The sequence below is a fragment of the Drosophila gunungcola genome, unplaced genomic scaffold, assembly GCF_025200985.1.
Source record: "Drosophila gunungcola strain Sukarami unplaced genomic scaffold, Dgunungcola_SK_2 000001F, whole genome shotgun sequence".
Lineage (NCBI taxonomy): Eukaryota > Metazoa > Arthropoda > Insecta > Diptera > Drosophilidae > Drosophila > Drosophila gunungcola.
In genome coordinates, this window is record NW_026453197.1 from 14,692,220 (window position 1) to 14,712,604 (window position 20,385).

Below are 20,385 nucleotides of genomic sequence, written 5' to 3' on the forward strand. Positions count from 1 at the left end.
AATTACTTCTTCTACATTTTCTTTTTAGGTGCGTCGTCGTGGCTCTAAATTTGATTAATTCAAGAGGCAGTCGTTGTTTGTTTGTGCTTGTAACGCGAAACTTTAGAAAAAGTTTGAAAAAATTACTGCCAATGGAGGACGTTTAATTTATAATTCTTCCACTACAATTGTTGACTTTAATTTGAGGATTTTTGTGTTGTTTTAGGTTTATATTTTTAAATAAAAGAACTTATTATTGTTTATATTATATAAGCTATTGTTCTGGTAGTTTTTTTATGCTACAATCTTTAAGAATTATTTGAATTCATGAAATCAGCATATTTTGTTTTATGTAATGAAAAGTATTATATTTTTTGCTTCAAAACGCAATTTCTTTTTTACTACACGCACATAATGGAAAATTTTAGAAATGTTTTGAACACCAGAGGCGCCAAATTTGTGCGCTTAGAGAGGGAAATCCGGTGAAAATTCTCCCGGCTAATGAAAGCCTCAAGCTGTGCGCTCGGACCGTAGAAAATCAGACATCGGCGCAACGGGAGATGAATTGATTTTAAATCAATATTGACAGATGACACTGGCAACGGCAAAAGCATCAGTAGCAGTAGCAGCAGCGGCATTTGAGGCAGAAAATGGTTAGCAAAACTAAGTAGACAAGAGGGGGGGATGAGGAGCTAAATTGGGAGGAAAAATCCCAAAGGGAGGGTGTGTATAAGTGTGTGCCACGTTGCAACATGTTATTTTGCTGCAGTTCAAGTGGAAGCAGCGTCAGAAAAAATTCAGCTGCTGGCTCAGCTGGAGACCGACGATTAGAGAGAGGCAGCAGTGGCGAATATAAACTGTCAACACGACTTTTTAAAAGAGCCATCCATATAGTTGGTAGTTGGACCCAAGATGGGGGGAATTAAAGTAGTTATGTGCAAAATATGCAATATATATTTCTGAGGGGGCATCAATAATACGCCAGAAGGTAATTGCCTGTGTGCGGCCTGATATCTGATTTGTTTTTTAAATACTTTGTAGGATAAACTAGATCAGCAGATTTTGAAATAAATTTAATTTATCTACAAATATGAATAATTGTGAATACATTTTTTTTGTTAAGTTTTTGTGTTTACTTGACAATTTCATCTTATTCTTTAGTTGACCTACTTTCTAATTATTTGTGAATATTCTCTTTAACTCACTGAATTTATTTTATTTGGAAATATTTGTTTTAAATAAAATTACATTTGTTTCATTTACGGCAGTAAATAAATAGCTTATGGAAATAATATTTTGAACAAAGTAATTAAAAATTCTTGATTTTAATGAAAACAATGAATTGATTAGATTTTCAGACCAATGTAATAAGATTTGATTTTCTCAAATCGATTCCTTTTCAATAGCAACTGATTAAACCTTTGATTGACAATTTGTACGACTATAATTGCAAATTACAGATGTCTGCCTGTTGTCAATAATTTCATTAGGACATTAATTTCAGATACCCAGCAGTACTCCAACCATCCGTTTCCTTGCCCTCAAGCCCATCAAAATTTTCCTATGCTACCCCCTGGTGGGCTAACTAACCGCAATTTCTACTCATTTTCCAAGCAGAACCGACAACAATCGGCTAAACCGCAATGCCCGCATGGCAACGCAACCCATAACCATAAACCTTCTGCCCGGCTACCTAGAAAGGACACAACGGCAAAAGAAGTCAAATGCAGTGGCTCTACCGAAAGGAACTGTCACCAACAATTGTTAGTTAATAAATGTCAAAAGAGACAGTCTCTCGACTGTCTTAATTGAAAGACTCCACTGCACTTATCAAGATCGAGCTGAAACTAACTCTCTATTATTATCCCTTGCTGTCAACAGTAGTTTGTTGTTGATGGGACTGTAGATAGGGGCTGATTAGCAGCTGGTTGAGTTTACTCCATTATATGGGTTCTTCTGGCCAACTAAATAAAACTATGTCAAGGCTCACAGACAGAAAAGAGAGAAAATCCGCAATAAGTGTGAGAATTGCATAATGTTGCGGGAAACCCAACGAGTTTTCCCACTTAAGCTTTGCTGAAAACTGTTGCATAATTTCAATTGCCACCTGCCGAGCCTCAAACCGAAAATGGTCGTCTGTTTTTTCCCCATACTGTTTCGCTTTTCCTTTGCCTTGAGAGAGTAACTCAGCAATTTGGAAAATTGTATCTGCCAGATAAGATGAAGATGAAGATGAAGGAAAAAGTAAAGAGACTTTTGCTATTTGCACTTTTTCTTTCTCTTACTATCTGGTTTTTCACTTTGTGTTGGTCTCTTTTGGGAAAAGCCTTCTTCCTGGCCAGACTTTTGTAATGAAGCGTTGAAGTTGCTGTTGACTATGGTGTTGCTGTTGCTGTTGCTGGTGATGTTGTTGCAAGTAGCAAGTTGCTGCCACTGCTGTTGCTAGTTGCTTCCGTGCGGCTTGACTTGGCGGCAGATTGCCCCTTGGGTTCGCTGTCAGTACGGAAAGCCATGGCATAATCACAATAGACTGACGCCCCCACCGGCAATCTTTTTAAGTCTCGGCAAAAAACTGACTTTTGTCATCGCCAAATAGTTTTCCCCTGCACCACACGAACCCAAAACAATCACGCTGAAAACTTTGCTTTTCTCACATTACACAAACAGTTTCGGAAAATAAATTGAGTCAGCCGTTTGAAGATGCTGCGTTTCATTTTCAGCCGTGAGTTCATATATTTCACGGTTTTTATTTCAGCCCTTTTATTAATCAATATATGTTTTTTGCATGCAGTTTTCCCATTCATGTGGCAAAGTGTTTTAAAGTTGTTGCATCGCTGAATGCTTTCAATTTAATTAAGTTTTTTCAACAAGCTTGTGCCGCTTTTACATTTTATTTCATTTTAAACTCTTTTTAAGATGCACTCTGGTTGTGATGGTGAATGGGCTTGAGGGTGCTTTAAATAAGAATTAAGTTTTTTGGAACTTTATAAAAGTGTTCAAATTAAACTGTCATGTAAGCGAAGCCTCAAACTAAATAAAATGTACGCGATTTTGTGCTAAAAATAGTAGTTTTGGTTAACTCTCTGAAGTATTATTGAAATTAGGTTTATTAATAATATTATTGTATAGCATTCCAATCAAAAATAGGGTTTACCGATCACCTTTTAACCTTCAATGATGTAATAGCATAGTAATGGGCTTATCTTCGGTCGGTTAATCCACTTTAAGCATGGTTTATTATATTAGTCGATGATATGGTCTAAAGGCCTATAAAAGGCATATTTTTGGCTTGAATTTTGCTTTCCAAAGAGAACCAACTTCAAGATGTGGATCTTGCCGTATCAGCAGCTCCTCCTCAGCTTTTGCCTCCTCAGCACATTGATGCCCAGTGAATCCTTTTTCGTCAGAGATAAAATTCATAGAGTTCGCGAAAGGCTCAGAAGTCTTATTACACCCCCAGTAGTTGAATCTGGCTTGATTACAGTAGAGCACCCTCATTTGATTAAAATAGATCCGCATCAGGTGTATAACGAAAAAAAGCCTCAGGTGATTGAAATACACCATCAATTGATCCACGGACAGAATCCTTCGATAAACCATATTGGAATTCATCCATTTCCGATAATTAAGAATCCCGGTATCACATACGAACATCGACCAAATTCCATTATTGTTCCAGGAATCGGATACCATGAATCTGTGAACTCATTAAATACTAACCAACAAATTTCGCAGTCGCAAAATCAGCTGACCAGCCAAAGTCAAATGGCACAATCTCTGACGAATCAGCAAATTATTTCGTCGGGAAATTCGATGGGACGAGGCTCAATAATGCCAGTGCTCCATCCATCCTTAGGATATCAAAATAATATCCAACAACAGTTGCAGTCACAAAATCAACAGGCCAACTCAGGACAATCACAATTACAAACACAATCACAATTACAAGCTCAGCAATTGTTCCACGGTGCAAATAATATTCAGTCTCAAAAACAGCTTCAAAATAATTTTAACATTCGATTGGATATACCAAGATTAAGCGAAAACCAAAAACGGATTGAGCTTAGCCCAGTGATTACAAATCCTAATGTGTTCATTATTCCTCGGGATGGAGGTCTTAATATTTCGCCAGAATTGCAGTTGCGATTGGATAACCTGAAACAGGCATTATCACAATCACAGTTACAGTCACAGTCCCAGTCACAATCGCAGTCGCAGCAACAGCAACAGCAACAACAACAGCAACAGCAACAACAACAGCAACAACAACAGCAAAAACAACAGAAACAACAACAGCAACAACAACAGCAACAGTCGCAGTTGCAAATTCTTTTGCAACCACAAAAATTACGGGAGCAGCTGGAGTTGAATAACATGAAAGAGTCATTGCCAAAACATCAGCCACAGTCACAGTTACAGTCGCAGTCACAGTCGCAGTCACAAACGCAGTCACAGTCGCAGTCACAAACGCAGTCACAGTCGCAGCAAAATTTACAGGGTTTACAGAATCCCTTGTTAATCAGACCACTGCAAATATCAAATGGGTTCCACCTGCCATTCTTTGAAAAAAAATTACGTTTAAGAAATGAATTGAAATTCCGAGACTTGATGAGTGAGCTTAGAAAATTGCAAAACTTGTTGCAGCAACACACCCAAGGTCAACGCCACCTAGAACTATTGCAGCTTCAGAAGCAATTGCAGGTCCGATTGCAGGAGCAATTACTGAAACAGGCACGGGATGAAATACTAATAAAGTCACCAAACAGGATGCAAGGTCTGCTCTGGAGACAGTATGAACAGTTGCAATATGAACAGACACAAAGGGAAAGGAAGCGACAAGCAGTTGCAAGGGAAATAGAGGATCAACAGCGTCGATCACATGAGGAGCTAGCTAAACAACAAATACTTATGCAACAATTAAAGAACCAACAACAAATGGATAAAATACAGGAAGAAATACTAAAACAGCAACAGATAGAGAAACAACATAAAGAGATGCAATTATTGAAAGATGCACAGTTAAAAGAGCATCAATTGATAATACAACGGCAAGTTCTGGAGAAACAGCGTGAGATGATGAAACGTCAATTGAAAGAACTTCAAATCAGGAATGAACAAAATCAATTGGAAGCGCATCAACGAATATCGGGGAACCAAGAGCAACCGCAGACACAGACTCAACAGCTTGGTGGCTTAAACTCACAGTCACAGTTACAGTCACAGTCTCAACAGCTTGGTGGCTTAAACTCACAGTCACAGTTACAGTCACAATCACAAAATAATATTCAAGGTTCTGCGTCACAGCAACAGCCACAGCACCAGGTTCAAAGTAATCTAGTTGGTGGTGCCATACAAAGTCTGCCACAACTAAATGAGCAGAATTCGGCATTGCAAAAACAGTCACAAACACAAATGCAATCACAAGATCAATCACAAAACCAAGCACAAATGCAAGCTCAAAATCAAATACTAGCTGATGCTCAAAATTCTGGATCACTAGTTAGCTTCCAGTTGCTGAATGAACAGAGTCTTTTGAATTCAGCATCAGGACTGTCGGGGTCTTCCCATTCCTCCCACTCATCGTCATCGTCATCGTCATCATCATCATCGTCTTCGTCGTCGTCGTCATCGTCGTCATCGTCTAATTCCCAATTACAGAACGGTGGATCCGCTTTACTGAACGTAGTGGTCGGTTCAAAACGTTAAGAGCTTTGGCGCTAAACTGAAGCTACAATAATCTAATCACATAATTAAAATGAATTCAAGCTCTTATATGCTTTGTCGATTCAATATTACTAACAGCTAATAAACATATGTTTTTAATTTTCTCACCACCATGGTTTTCTTAAGTAAACTTAAGTAAAAGTTTACCTAGAAGCTTAAATTGTCATATCGTTGGGGGCCATTTATTTCACTTTGGCCTATCGATATACACCTAAGTGCGTTTCTGACAGGTCTACAAAGAAGCTGTCCAAAAAATTTGACAGAGACACAAATTTAAATTACAAGGCTGTCTTTTCAATAATTTGATTAATTTGTAGTTTAATCTTAACTCTCACTACCGGTATCTACAGTAACAAATAACAATTTCATCCCTAGACAACCCTCAACAAAAGGCAGCTGACGAGTCTTGTTAACTTGCAAATGCCCATCAAATGTTGATTTAGCCACGGTTTTCTCACTCAAGCGTTGATAATTCTGCGAGTAAGCACATATACATATAGCTAATTAAACAAGGAAAGAGAAATGACGATATCCTGCTGGAAAGGGAGGTAAAGGTATCATTCTGTCCGGAGTGCAGGCAGAAATTAACATATGTCTAAGCTGTGACCCGCGATCCCGGAGAACTGCAAAAACTGGTTTGCCACATTCGCATCGCTTCACTTTTGTGAAATGTTTGTGCAAAGTATTTAGTGCAGCAATTGAGACGGAAATAAAAAATAACAAAAGGAAAACAGAAGACAGAAGACAGCTTGTGCCTTAATTTTCCGCCCGAGTGGGCAGAATTAAATTTCCCTACCCGAACTTTAGAGTTCGAATTGTTCTGGGTCCAGGGCCAATTAAAATTGGGTGCAGAAAGTAATGCGTATTTGATATTGTCTCTTTTAAACAGTTGCTTTGTATTTTGGGGATTGCGAGTCAATTAAAATTGGTTGACAGTTTTCCCCAGTTGCCGGCGGGGGAAAATCTCTAGAGCTTTGTGAAAAAAGGGTTCTCGAAATTAAACTTTTCGGTTGCCCGCCCCTCTTTTTTTCTCCTTAGTGATTTTTTTTATTTTGTTATTTGGCAAATAAATAAAATGTTGCGAAAGTTTTGCTATTTGAGTTTTGTTGTCATGGGAGATGGCAAAAGGGCAAGCGGCAGGGGAAACTGACCGTGGCAAAAGTTTTTCCAGCATTAAGCCGGGCATAATTAAAATGTTCGTGCTGTTAGCCGCCGGGCAGATTATAGCCAAGTTTTTCTTGGGCCAGAACTTCCTATTGGCTTTGTTTGCCCCGTTGATTGATGGTAAATAAGCTTAGGCTTCCTCAACCCGTTTGGGAAATTATTTTGAAATTCAATTGAAGCACAGCAGCTTTAAAGATTACATTGTTGCTAAGTAGAATGGAATCGAACTGGCGACTAATCGAATTTACGAGTCGACCTTCTCTGACTTTTATTAGCCCATTGCGCATTTTTTCCCGGATTTTCCTTTTGTTTCGCCTTTTTAGCTTCGTTTTTACGGCAAATTTCATTTCAATAAAAGTCGCATTAATTTCATTTATTTGCTGTAATTTTTTTCCCATCGCCTTCACCATTTTTATGCCCTCTGTTTCTTGCTGCCCTTTTTGCGCACCTGTCCCACCAGATCCAGCTGTCCATCAAATGGCCCGCCACGCCCACTTCGCCCCTCTTTGTCACGCTGCCGCCTCGTCCATTTCAATTAACTCTCAAGGATTATTTTATTATGTCAATCAATTTCCGTAACTAAAAAGTCACCAATAAACGAGTGACTGAGCCACCGATTCCCTCGGCCAGAGTTCATTCTCGATTAGTGTTTTATTTCCACTACTGCTCTTTATTATTTTTTTCCGGTGCGCTCTGCTTCCCTTCGGTTTTTTACTAGACACCTTTTAATTATGGGATCCTGCAGTTGAAGCGGGATTTAATTAAATATTCAATTTAATCGATGCAACTTTATTGCACGATGTTTAGCAATGGAAAAAGAGCAGTGAAAGAAGGTCCTTGACTAATCGCTTCATTTCTTTTATGTTATGGATTTAATAGTTGATTTTTTAAACAAAAAGAAATATGTGCACTCAGTTTCCATTATCTTTGTACTTCTCTGTTTATTAATATTTAAGCCCAACCCATGTTTGTTTTAGCTTTTATTTTGAAAGCCAGCTCCAGCAAGTTGTTTTTAAAATGCACAAAACATTTCTAATTCTTGTAAGCCAGAGAAAGTAATTGCCAGTTTAGCCTTCCCCTTTTAACTTTTCACGCAATGGTAAATCAAAGCATTTTCCAGACTAGGAAACAAAATCAAATCTGTAGTCATGAATCATTGAACACACTAAAAGGGATGAGGGAATAGCACTCAACCAATTATAAATTTGTGGGCGGGTCTGTAGGCGTATTTTCCTGTCAATTTGATTGTACACATGGTTGTGTGTTGTAACTTGATCTATAGCTATGGGCATATGTTGAACACACTGGGTAGACAATAACAAAGAATTGTTACGACCAACAATAAAATGACTCGAGAGCCAATTAAAGATAACAAGAGGCAACAAAAAACTTTGTCCACAAAAAATGCATTAGCATAACCAAACAAAGTTGAGAGAAGAGAAAAGAGAAAAGCTCGGAAAATGGAAGCAGGACTTAGTCTAAGACCTGTGACTAACCGCATAACGGGAAATAAATGTTGCATAAAGAACAAACAATTGCTGACTGCAATCAATCAACAGAGTTAAACATTTCCGAGAACAGCCCAACTTGGTTCTTGAGTGACGAATAAACTGCACAAAACTCAGACCCCAGATCCCAGACCTCCCCTGTCCTCAGTTCTCAGTCCTCGGAACCGGATTCAACCAGGAAGGAAGTACTACGAGCTGCAGGAGCTAAAACCTACAAGGCCTACATGACTACCATAACTCGCAAGACACGAAACGGATTGAGCCAACACTGAGCTTTCGAATTAAATTAAATTATAAATAAAAAAATAAAATAAAGTGTTTTATTAACTTCACTCTGATGTTTTATTAAGTAATAGATGGCCAGATAATAATATAATTTCTTCGTTTTCAGATAGTAGTAATGCTATGATATTTATTAAATACCAAACAAAAATTTAAAACCTATCCATTTTCTCAGGTCCAGCCTTTTTTATTAAAAAACTGGGAAGCTCATTCATTGCGACAGTTGACATAACTACTTACAGTTAACATGCGTCTGCACTGCTTTTTCAATTTGAAAACTTTAAACTCTTATTAATATATTTTCTACACAATACCTGTTTAAGCGACTATTTAGTTTAAGCTAACTTGGCTAGACATAATTCCTTTAAATATGAAATTAAGTAATTGTATCAATCACTGCCTAATTTTATTATTTTTTATTTTACATAATAATAATTGAACATTTTTTTCCGTGTAAGAAGTGAGGACGTGCTCATAAAAAGGCAGGAAAGGCATTCGAAAGGAAGAGCATGTATGTGACCATTGTGGGGAATGGAATGAAATGGAATGAATTGGAGTGGGCCCGAACCGAATCAAGAAGGGCTAAAGAGGGGATCAGGGGCGGCGCAAGGGGGTGCAAATAAGGGGGAGTTGGCTAAAAGAGTGCGGCCTAAGCCGACAAGTCTGACTGCAGGCATTTGAAAGTTGTCGGAATGCAAAGGAGGCGGCTTTGGCATTGAAAGAGCATTTGAATGCGGTCGACTAAAAAGGGGTTTCGAAAACGGGAATAGGAAGCAAACAAAGCAGGGCGATGAAGGAGAAGAAAGAAATGCCAAGTGCATGAAAACGAAAGATGAATGGAAAAGAGGGCGGCAATCTGGGGATATATGTTCAGCTTTAATCGAGCGTGCTGGTGGATGTGGGAGCCAAAGGGCTGCAAAGATTTCTTTTGAAGAATTATTGACTATAGTCCAACACTAGCCAACAGAGAGTGTTGTTAAAGTCCACCAGCAGCGATAGAAAAAAAAAATGGACAAATTTCTGCAGCAGCTTAACAAGAAATTCATGTCTGTCAGCCAAGATATAGAAAGATCACCGGATAAGCTGAGAATGTTTGAATGACAAAGGCAATAGGTAGGCTACATAAGAAAAAAACAACTATTGTACAGGGCCCGAACTATTGTTAGAAATCTCTTGGAAATCTTTCGACATGTGCTTTGCCTCCAGCTGGAGTGCTTCATTTGAATTTATGTGGCCTGAGTTATTCAAAGCTGGCCACTTGAAAATCAAAGAAAAAAAACTGGGGAACATAAGAAAACAGAACCGAAGAGTTTAGATTTTGAGGAGCTGATTGCCAGCAAAGGGTGGAATGAAAATAAAGGGTTTCTTAAAGTTTGTATGGGAGTTGGAACCCTACGAGAGGCCCCATAAACAGATCGTTAAACGTTCGGGCAAATTGCTGGCACACGCAAACTGGCACGCCCAAACCGGTTGCGAGGAGGAAGATACATCAAGATGACAACCATGGCGAGGAGAAGCTAATGTTGCAACTTGCAGCGACAACGAATGCCTCACAAAACAATGCACGGCTCTGCCTCCCCCATCCCTTTCGACCACGCCCCCTAATGGCCTGGCCATAAAATGCTCATCAACGTCATCTTCTGCGTTGTCCCCCTTCAAAACCCACAAATGTTGCACAATGTGCAACAGCAGCAATAGCAGCAATAACAGCAACAGCAGCAACAACAGCATCAGAAATTTGATAAAAATTACACAGCAAAAGGTAAAGAAAGAAAAAGTAAAATATAAGCAAGACACAAAACAATTTTGAAGAGCCAACGATTATTTAAAGTGAAGCCAGGCAACAAATGATAATGGTAACCACCCAGCAACGTCCAACAAATAGCCGTAAGATACGCTCGGTAAAAGTCATGAGGCAAAGGAAAATTTAATAATAGTAGGTACAAGCACACAAATGCCACTTTTCTCAACAAAAACCTTGAACAATCGCTTGGTGTTGCCGCTGTGGCAGTCGATGTTGCATGTTGGTCGCGGCAAATGCTTTTTGCAACAGAAGTGGTTGCATTAGACACATGAAATGTGGTTACTCTATAATGCATTTTAGGCATTTTAGCTTGGATTATACGTTAATGGATTAAATAATTGGTTTTAGTTAATTATATAACACTTACATATTGTCTATACGTTTTTGGATTAAACAATAAGTTAATCAATAATCAGTTAATTATATAAAACTTACTTTTTGTCTATGCTATTATCTAAAATTACTATCAAGATTGATTTAGTATTTATATCAAGTGAGACATTTGTTAGACGGTTTTACCTTTCGCTCCTTTCTAAACTTAATATTCTGTTTTTTTTTTTTCGTAGTTCCATATTATTAATAGTTAAGTAGCTTGATCATATTAGTATTGGTCATGAAACTGCACCTCCAAAGAAATTAACCCCTTTTCAGAGTATATTTGTTTTTAATTCACCAATATCATAAAAAATTCCCATTTACTTTTATATCTTGCTTTTATAACTCGAAATGTTTCCCGTTTTCTATGACATTTTAAGAGTGCTTCAAACTTTTAATGCCCGTTTCTCTGCACCATCACTTGTAGTGTTATCGTTTTATATCGCTGGCTATTTCAACGCTGTGCAATTAACACGATTTTTGTTGGGGTTATCAACAGACCATTTGGGGGCAAATAGCTATAGATGACCATTTAAGAGAAAGGTGCCCCTTTTAACATGTGTTCCATAAATCAAATAAAATCCCGAACTGGGATTGGGGATTGCATGTTGTGGAGCCACAAAACAAAAGAGAAAAATATTTAACTAATTAGAGTCATAAATCTGGACGAAATATGGCCGACCAAAAACCAAACCAAAGTCGGTTGGAAATGAGCATTAATAACTCAATCGGAGCGGAGGGTTGTTACACTTTTACACTGTTCCATTGTTATGAATAGGCCAAATCAATGCTCCCAACTTGCATTGTCCAAGTGTCAATGTTTGGCAGGAGGCGGGTGAAGTCAGTGGCAGACAAAAAGAAGGCGCGTCCCGCATGTCGGGTGGATATATAGAGAGACTGTGACCCAAATTGTACATTCTGATGGACAAGACATTTATGACACTGCGCCTGCCTTTGGGGTTATCGTTATGGTTATGGTTATGGCCCCGGTACACGAAGCAACCGCCTTCCTCACCCTCCCTCCCCACCCCACCGGAAAATCCGACAGACAAATGGCAAACTCATGGCAGACACTCTGGGCGAAACATTTGCATGTTTAACTTGGCACACAATGGCGATTCCGATTGCAAGCCCAAGCCCAAAGCCAGAGCCAAACCTCTCCGCCATTGAAAGTCATGGTCTGCATTCGAAAAAGGAAACCAAAAAACCGGCCAAGTAAACAAAAGGGGGGTACAGAAGACTGCATTCGATGCACGTGCAATACATATATTTAAATTTGAAAGTTTTTCTCTTTCGGAGAAATAAATATAAATAAATTATTACTGCCAGTTTGCTGTCAAGGCGTTTTTTCCTTTTTCTTTTATACCATTTGGTTTTTCATATTAATTTACGAGTTTATTGCTAAAGACATCATTAAAGTGAAAGTCAATTTGCCGGCGATTGTTGTTTTCTTCATTACTTTTTAGCTTCTAATATTTCCGAAGCGCTCTAAGCTGAGTTTAATTTATGACCACATATTTTTCTTGTAGATTTTTCCCTTTTCTTATTTGCTTGTCGTTTTATTAAAGTGCGTGTCTAGCCGAAAGTAAGCAAAGCTAATTAATGACTTGGGCGCTGCTTCTTCATAAAAGTGAGGGAGTTAAATTAATTTAATTTTTCTTCCCGTTTTTATGGCTCATTTTTTTTGGCACTTTACTTGGCAGAGGTAATTTATCATTACGTAACAGACAGTTTGTATAGGGTTTCCTTAAAAAAAACCTCTGGAAAATCCTTTTTTGTGTGCCAAAATATTTGCGGTTCTTTGAAGAACTTAAGCTCTTTATTTTTTAAAAATGTACTAAGGTTATATTTTAATGCAGAGTTGAATGTAAATAAAGCCAAAATAGCGAATGAGTTTTAATCCCAACCATTTACTCGCCATCTAAGCATTTTAAAATGGGGCAATTCACATTTCATTAATTCCCCAAACAAACCCCAAAACTGGAAAAGGAAAATGTTCATTTGCTTTCGCCCGGGAAAACCCCAAAACTTTAATTACGCTAAGCGAGTGTTTGCTGTGGGGGAAAACTGTCTGTCGGCGAGTTTGGAAAAAAGAAAATGCAAACAAAGAGTGTTTGACCGCTAACTGGCGAGTTGAACACTTCCACTAAACTTGATTCAAACAAAGAGCGTTAAACGCTTTAGCGCGGATATTGGGACAGTTAGGAGGAATGCAATGTAAATGTTTAGAAAATACAAAATTGAAACGGCGACAGGCGACAGTTGGAAAACTCGCACTGGATTGCAATAAACTGCCATTGTGTGGGTGGTTCGGGGCTTAAAAGTGTTGGAGATTGGAAAAAAGAGAGGAAGGTTGTCGGAAAGTGGCCTGAGTGCCAACGCAGGTTCAGCTTAAGTGGTCAGGCTAGAACATAATTTGCACTTGAACAAATAAATGGCTCTTCCTGCTCTTAGTTCTTAAAATTTTTTTAATTGTTTTGACGATTTATATTGATGTTTTTACTTGAAAATTTAAACTACAATCTATGAAAAAAAATGTTTACGCCTTTTAGATTTTGATAATATTATATAAACATTAAACGTTTTTTTTTTGCAAAACAATCTAAGACTCAAAATTAGGCTTTAGCTTTTATGTTAATTTATTACAAATTCTTGATTTGTAAGCACTAAACTCCACTTTTTGACATTAGGTTTTTATTATTTTTTTGCTGATCATTTTATACCTGATTCTGTTTTTCTCAGTGAAAACTTGTTCAGGCAGAAAAAAAATTCTGTCAGTGGATGGCAGTTAACTTGGTCAAGTGAAGAGCTCCGCAGAACGGTGGAACGGTGGAATGTGAAAGCCATCGTCATCATCATTGCCACAATCATAGCCAGAGTCGCTGGGGCTTTGAGTTTGGAGTGTGGAATCGGAGTTCGGAGCTCGTGAAGAGTCGAGAATGCGTGTTGGACCAGTTGGCACGTTTCTGTGTCAGGAGCGCTATTTTTACGGTCAAGCATGACCAAAGAAAGAGACAGCACCAAAGCCGCTCACACACGGCGAAAGAGAGGGGGCGATGCTATAGTTTGCTTTTTTCTCTAATTTCATTTGGTCGCTTAGACCTGAAAACTTACTTTCTGGTTACCATTTTAATGGCTCCCATTCTTGGCCTCATTTTAATTGCAAGCACAGACGATAGAGATGACTGGAACAGCGAGGCAAATGGATGGGGAAAATCCAGAGGCAGACAATGCACTTTGTATGCAATCCTCGGCGTCTGAGAATGGTTTTCTATTTTTATGCCACTTTGGCACTTATTTTCTTTTTGTTCTTCTTGTTTTGCTTGTAATTCGCTTAACGCCGGTAGGTGGCGCTTCTGATGGCCCCTGTTGACCCAATTGTCCAAAAATGGCCTGCAGCTGAGTGGGAATCCCCTCGATTTTTGCCACTTTTGCCCGCACTTTTCCTTTGCTCGCCGCTTTAATTGTTGGCGCGTAGATTTTTCTTTGTTTTCCGCTTTTCACTTTTACGCTGCCGGGCGGCAAAGTGCTTATCCACCTACCTCTACCCCTTACGATTCTGACTCTTTTTCGACTTTTCTTTTGCATTTTTGATTTTTGCTTCCGCAGGTGCAGGTGCTACACTTTTTATTTTTCATTCATCTCACCTGAATTGAAGTTTAAGTTGCAGTTGAGCAAATGTTTGAGTTATAAGCGTAGATTATCTGAATGACTCTTAACTTACTTGAAGGGAATCTGTTAACGATGGGAGTAGTTATGATATGATCAACGTACCTGCAACGAGATGAAAGTGATAAAGGCTATTACTATTTCATGTCAATAATTACCATTATGTTTGTACTTATTTTTAAATATTTATGAATTTAATTTCGTATTACTAAACTTGTATAGAAGGCCTGTCAAAAACTGTTGTATGTATGGTTGTATGTTTAGTGCAGAATTTTTCGCAAAATTCGAACCTCAAGTCCGTATACTTAAAGTAATTTGTTTAGTTCATGTGTTATTCATTTCATGTCAGAAACCCAAGCCAGTTCAGCAGATAAGATACATCCCCTTCTTTTGGCTAAAAGCTAAAACAAAAGAATCTTCTCATGTCAAAGCAAGTTACTTTTCTATGCAAAGATGCCGCAGGCTCCAACGAGAACATTTATTTACTTAATATTGTGTGCATCGCACATACGCCCCATTAGACAGCTAGCTAGAGACAAAAACAACAACGTCAACAGCAGACACACAATAAACAGAGTTTGTTATTGTTTTTCTCTGGCTAAATTATTTTTTGTTTTGTTTTATTATTTTTGCTGACGAAGGGGCGCAAAAGCAGCCACAGGTGGTTAATATGGTAACTTTCACACTTTGCCCTGCCTGCATTTTCCACCCATCATTTCGCCCGCAATTTTAGCATCGCGCTGCTGTTTGTTATGCCATAATTTACATACATTATGCATGTTCTTGCCGCTCGCATCTGTATCTCAGGTACATTGAACCTGCAATCATTGCAGGCACGAAAAAAAGGGGAAAAAATGGTAAAATGCCAGAAACCAGAAGCTGTAAAAGGTGCCTGGGGGGAGTGTTGGTTCTGGGGTTTTACATGCAAAAACAAACAAAAGTTCTTTGGTAGCGGCAGATACAGCAACTGTTGCTAGTTTCCGGTTTCCTGTAGCGATGACAAATTTTTGCCAGCCGTCCAAACATTTTTTTTGTTTCTACTATTGTTTCTGTTTGTTTGCCCATTTTTTGTGCGTTGAGTGCACCGGTTTTGAGAATGCCAGTTGAACTTTGGTTTTGACTGTTGCAAAAGTTTTTTTAGCCGAAAAGTTTGACGTTTTCATGGGCGACAAAGGTGCGAGTATTTTTTGAGGTCTAATAAATGGTTTTTATTATGCCAGATATTTTTTAATTATGAATTTTTCTGTGCGCGTCATAGAAGGAATTACAAAAAAAATATTTTTTTTTAGTTTTGTCAGTCTTCAATTTGTTTAAAATTTTATTAATCACAAGTCGGTACGCTAATGATTAACTAAAAGCTTACTCATGAATAAAATATTTTAATGTTTGTATTATTATATCTTTACATCTCTTTTGTTAAATTTAGATTAGCAGCAAAGCTTTCATTTTAAAACCCTTAACTTTAGGCTGTCTTCGATAGCCTATCAAATTCGAATTACGGGAGGATATCCCATTTTTCCATGCCACTTTTCTATGCCACAAAAAAGCCTTCAACCAATTTCCATTCACTACTCACTTATCCTTTTTTCCCAATTTCTTTTCGTGATGTTCCTTGCACTTTGCCAACTCCCACGCATGAGTTTACAGTCTCCCAAAAGCATACAAATTATTTAGGCAATTTAACGGCCCCACACAGGCCGTCCCCGAAGCACAGCTCAATTGCGAAGTTATTCACATCTCCGTCAGTCAGCACTGGGGATCTACTTTAAATAATGAAGCTATTTTCGCGTTGAATTCCCATACGCAGCCAATCACTTCGCTGGGCGAACAAAAGGGCCAAAGTCGAACAATGCCAATGGCACATGTGCAAAAAACTTTACACAGAATCAATAAAAAAAAAAAACAAAGAAAATGAATGAAGTGTGGGCACGAATCCTGGGAAGGTTTAAAAATCTCCAGTGCAGCAGCATCTTTATCTTCATCTCTATCTCCATCTTCATAATCGCCATCATCTTTGCCATGGACATTCCCCACAACTTTCCGCCCCTTCCTGTAATGCGCTCCGAACACGTTTCGCTTATCACCAGAAGGGCATGGTTTCGAAAAATAAAGGGGGAAACCTTATCGGAATGCTTGGCATTCATAAGATCTCTAAATCGAAAGCTATAGCCGCCAAATCGCAGAGCTACTTACGTGAGGCCGTGGCCCTGTGTGTGTGTGTGTGTGTGTGAGAGTACTGGAGTGGCAACAATGGACCCCCAGCCCAATATGCTCGACATAGGTATTACCTGTCTTTTGTATAACATCGCGATTGGCTGGGAAGTTGTATGGAGGGCAGGAAATGCTTTTGGCACGACAGACTTTTCAATAAACTCCCTCAAGCGTGTGCATTAAGTGCAGCGAGGGAAGCCAAAGCCAGCCAAGTCTATGTGGGCACAGTGGGACTGTATCTCCTGTTCTGGACAGTGTTAAGCATTTTTTTAACAAATTTCGAAAATAAAAGCATTGTAATGCACAGCCAAAATTGGTTTATAAACACTCTGCAAATATTAAAAATATTAAAAACGACCAAGGAGGTTTTCATTGGAATTAAATTGAATGGCATATTAGTAAAAAAAAGTAAATTATATTTAAATATTTTCAAACTAAACACAATATTTAAATTTCTCTGACATGTGTATTTTAGTTAAAATCTTCACGAATTTCAGAAAGACTCCATTAATTATTGTTTCGGCCTTCACTTCTTACACACTTCTGGTCCACTGTGCATGCATCATTGGCCGCAATGTGGTAGCCACAAATTCTTATTTGTTTCTTTCATTTCTAGCCCGACTTGCCTTTCTCTTCCTCTCTTTCTCCAGACCCTATACCTTTCTTAGTCTGTTTCTCTGAGGGGTTTTCCCCTGTGTCGGTCGGCAATTTGCATGGCTTGAAATTCGAATTTGAAATGGAAAAGTAAATCGTGTAATGTGCCTGCAAGAAATTGCCTAATGCCCCAACGCTTGGCGTGAAGCAGAAAGAGATGGCTGGCGTTGCATAGAAAGAGACGGGGAGAACTGAGTGACTGAGGTGGAAAGAGGTAGAACGAACGGTTGACTGCCCGACAGGCAATTCCAGGCCGCAAAAGTGCGGAGAGTGGCTCCGTGCTAAAAAAAACCTTTAACCAGAAGCAACGACTTTGAGGCATATGGGACCGCAAGTAAAGGGAAAACTAAGCTTGGAAAACCCAAAAGAAAAAACAAAGAAAACCGAGAAGGAAAAAGCAGAACCGCGTAACGGGGAGAACGTGAGCTTTGTGCATCGGCCATTTATGATGACGACGATGATGGCGATGAAGGCATTTCCACTTGTTGTTGTTGTTGATGCACAAGAAAACTTTTTTTTTTAGTAAATATTATATTAAATATTATATTCAGAAAATTTTCAACGGATATTTTTGCTATTGGAGTTATAATGTTAAAAATAAAGCTTTAAATTAAAAAAAAACATATTTTATATTATAAAATGGTGAAAGAAATCTTAAGATTGCAAAAATGATGTACATCGCCTTGTATTTTTAAATTTTTAATTTTTCACGCTTTCAAGCTTACCATATCATGAGACCACCTTTTTTCTGCGTGCAGTTGCGTTTGCTGACGTGCATGCAACAGCAACACCAGCAACACCAGCAACATCAGCAGCGGCAACAGCAGCAGGTGGTGCATGATTGCATGTCGCAAAATAGGGAGGAAAACCGGGTTGGAGTTTCTCAAGGGGTTGCCTTCGTGTTGATCTTAAACTTAGATAAATAAACTTCAACTTCAACCAAATAGCAAAGGCAAACAAAAAAAAATGTTTAAAAAACAAGGGAAAAATATTTAAAGGTTTTCCAATGCACATTTTTGTGCACCAGCATTAACACGTTGTTGCCCGTCGAACAAAAGACCGGAGGAAAAATCCAGTAAAAAAATAGAGAAACGGATTCTTCAGCACAGCCATTGTCCACTCACGAACGAGCAAAGAGAAGCTGCCTGAAATGGGGCATTGAAGCGTGGAAAAGCCGCCCCCCACCCTTGCTGAAAAACTCCCATACTCACCCGTTTCGAAGCTGTGTCCAGCCATGTGACAATTGTCAATGTGAGACCATAATTTAAGGTTTAAATCTGTGAAGGAAATTCTCAACGTTTCTCTCCAAAATGTAATCAAAGAAAAGGGAGCAAAACGTACTTCGATTTTTGCATGAAAATTAAAAGAAAAACAAAAATTCCCCTACACACTACATTCTGGAATGCTTTTACACTTTTGCAATTTCAGTTCAATATTTTTTTGGCATTTTCCTTTTTCGTTGTGGTTGCTGCTGTTGTTTTGTCACATTGCGCATACGTCACGTTGGCCCCAGTTTTTGGCTTTACTTCAGACATTCGACTTTTTCAACTGATAGAGTGAAGTAAGGGGAAAAAAAAGTAAAAAAGAGAGATTGCGGGGGGGAGGTTGTCCTTATTGTTTCGTACTCGGCGACAGCCTCAAGCAAAATTATACGCATGAGCGCCACGGAAATGGCAAACTCGACTACAACAACCGATGCCAAAAAAGGAAACTACAGAGGCCAAAAACACATAACAAAAAAAGAATAATAAAAGCGGCAACAAAACAAACAGAATTGAAAGCAACACCGAAAAGTGTTGCCAGAGAGAAGGAGACAAAAAGTGCAGCATTGCATGTCTAAATGGAAAAACAAAGGCTGCCGTTTCCACCTGATGCCACGCCCCAAACCCAACACTTGATAAGGCGCAAAAGGGGAGGGAAAAGCTGAGGAAAATCGGTGTATGAGTGAGTTCCGTTGTAAAAGTTGGTAGGAAATCAAAAGAGTTTTTGTCATCATGATCACAGCATGGTAAAATTGAGTGAATGGCAAGTGTCTAAGGGGAACAAACAGTAGTTTTTGGAGGGTAGCATGAACATGTACATTTGGCTAGGTAAAAATGGTCAAATGTTTGTTCAGATTGCAGGCACAGCGTTTGATTTGTGAATATATTAAGGATAAATTCAGAAAATAATGGGCTTTAATAATTATAAAAATAATATAAATAATAATAAAATACATCTACAACAGACTGTATAACTGGCGACCAACGGGAAACTTCTAGTATATCATTTTTTAGCAACTATTTGCTTATTTGAAAATGAAACCATTTTCAGCACTAATAACAGATTTTGGAACAATAAAAACAATTTCGGTCTCGCAGGCCATCAGTTAGTCCAATCTCCATAACAAAAATTGTAATGTTATCTGCTTAGGTTTTCGTCTAAGTTCGCCCAAAAATGTTAGGGGATTAGTTAGCAATACGCAAACAGGAATACTCTGCCAGGGGAAATCGAGGGGGTCGAAAGGGGAGTGAAAACGTTGGGAAACTGCAGTGTTATAGCAAAACCAAACAAACGAATGCAAAGTGACCCCGAAAATGGCAACACAACCAAGTGTTCCGGGTGTTTTGTTTGCATGTGTGGCCAATGGCCAACTGCGGTTCGGGCCAAAACCCTTTCACTTTGAAGCGGCAGCTCTCGGGTCACTGCTGCCAAACTGCTGGACAGGATTAGTGTCACTTACTACAGCCGAAGTGGCTGTTGCTAGCAAAAATATCCAGCAGTAGTGGCGGCGGCAATATCATAAAAAGCAACAGCTAAATGCCATAAAGCTGACGCGAGATCCAAGTGTAGGCCAGGCCATGGATTAGTCCGACTTTTTGGCCGGGCTCTTATCTATTTGCCCCGAGTGATGTGAAAGCTAAGCCAATGCTCACTGAGCTCGTAAATTAATTGCCTCGGTTCGAGAGTCCATGAGTGGAAAACTGGACAGACCAGCCAGAGTCGCCTGCATAATGGATGTTAGCTTTCCATTTT

The 20,385-nt window shown here is 38.8% G+C and overlaps 2 protein-coding genes across 6 annotated transcripts in view; one reads left to right on the forward strand and one right to left on the reverse strand.

Moving 5' to 3' along the window:
- LOC128263118 (fasciclin-3) overlaps positions 1-20,385 on the reverse strand; it is a 77,158-nt gene that overhangs the window by 33,855 nt on the left and 22,918 nt on the right. The gene's annotated exons all lie outside the window — the stretch shown is intronic.
- Positions 3,263-5,810, forward strand: LOC128263117 (transcription factor SPT20 homolog). The gene has a single exon (XM_052997835.1). The coding sequence runs from the start codon at positions 3,304-3,306 to the stop codon at positions 5,683-5,685; it is 2,382 nt and encodes a 793-aa protein (XP_052853795.1). The 5' UTR covers positions 3,263-3,303; the 3' UTR covers positions 5,686-5,810.

Coding starts and splice junctions, on each gene's coding strand:
- LOC128263117 (XM_052997835.1), top strand. CDS start 3,304: ATGTGGATCTTGCCGTATCAGCAGCTCCTCCTCAGCTTTTGCCTCCTC.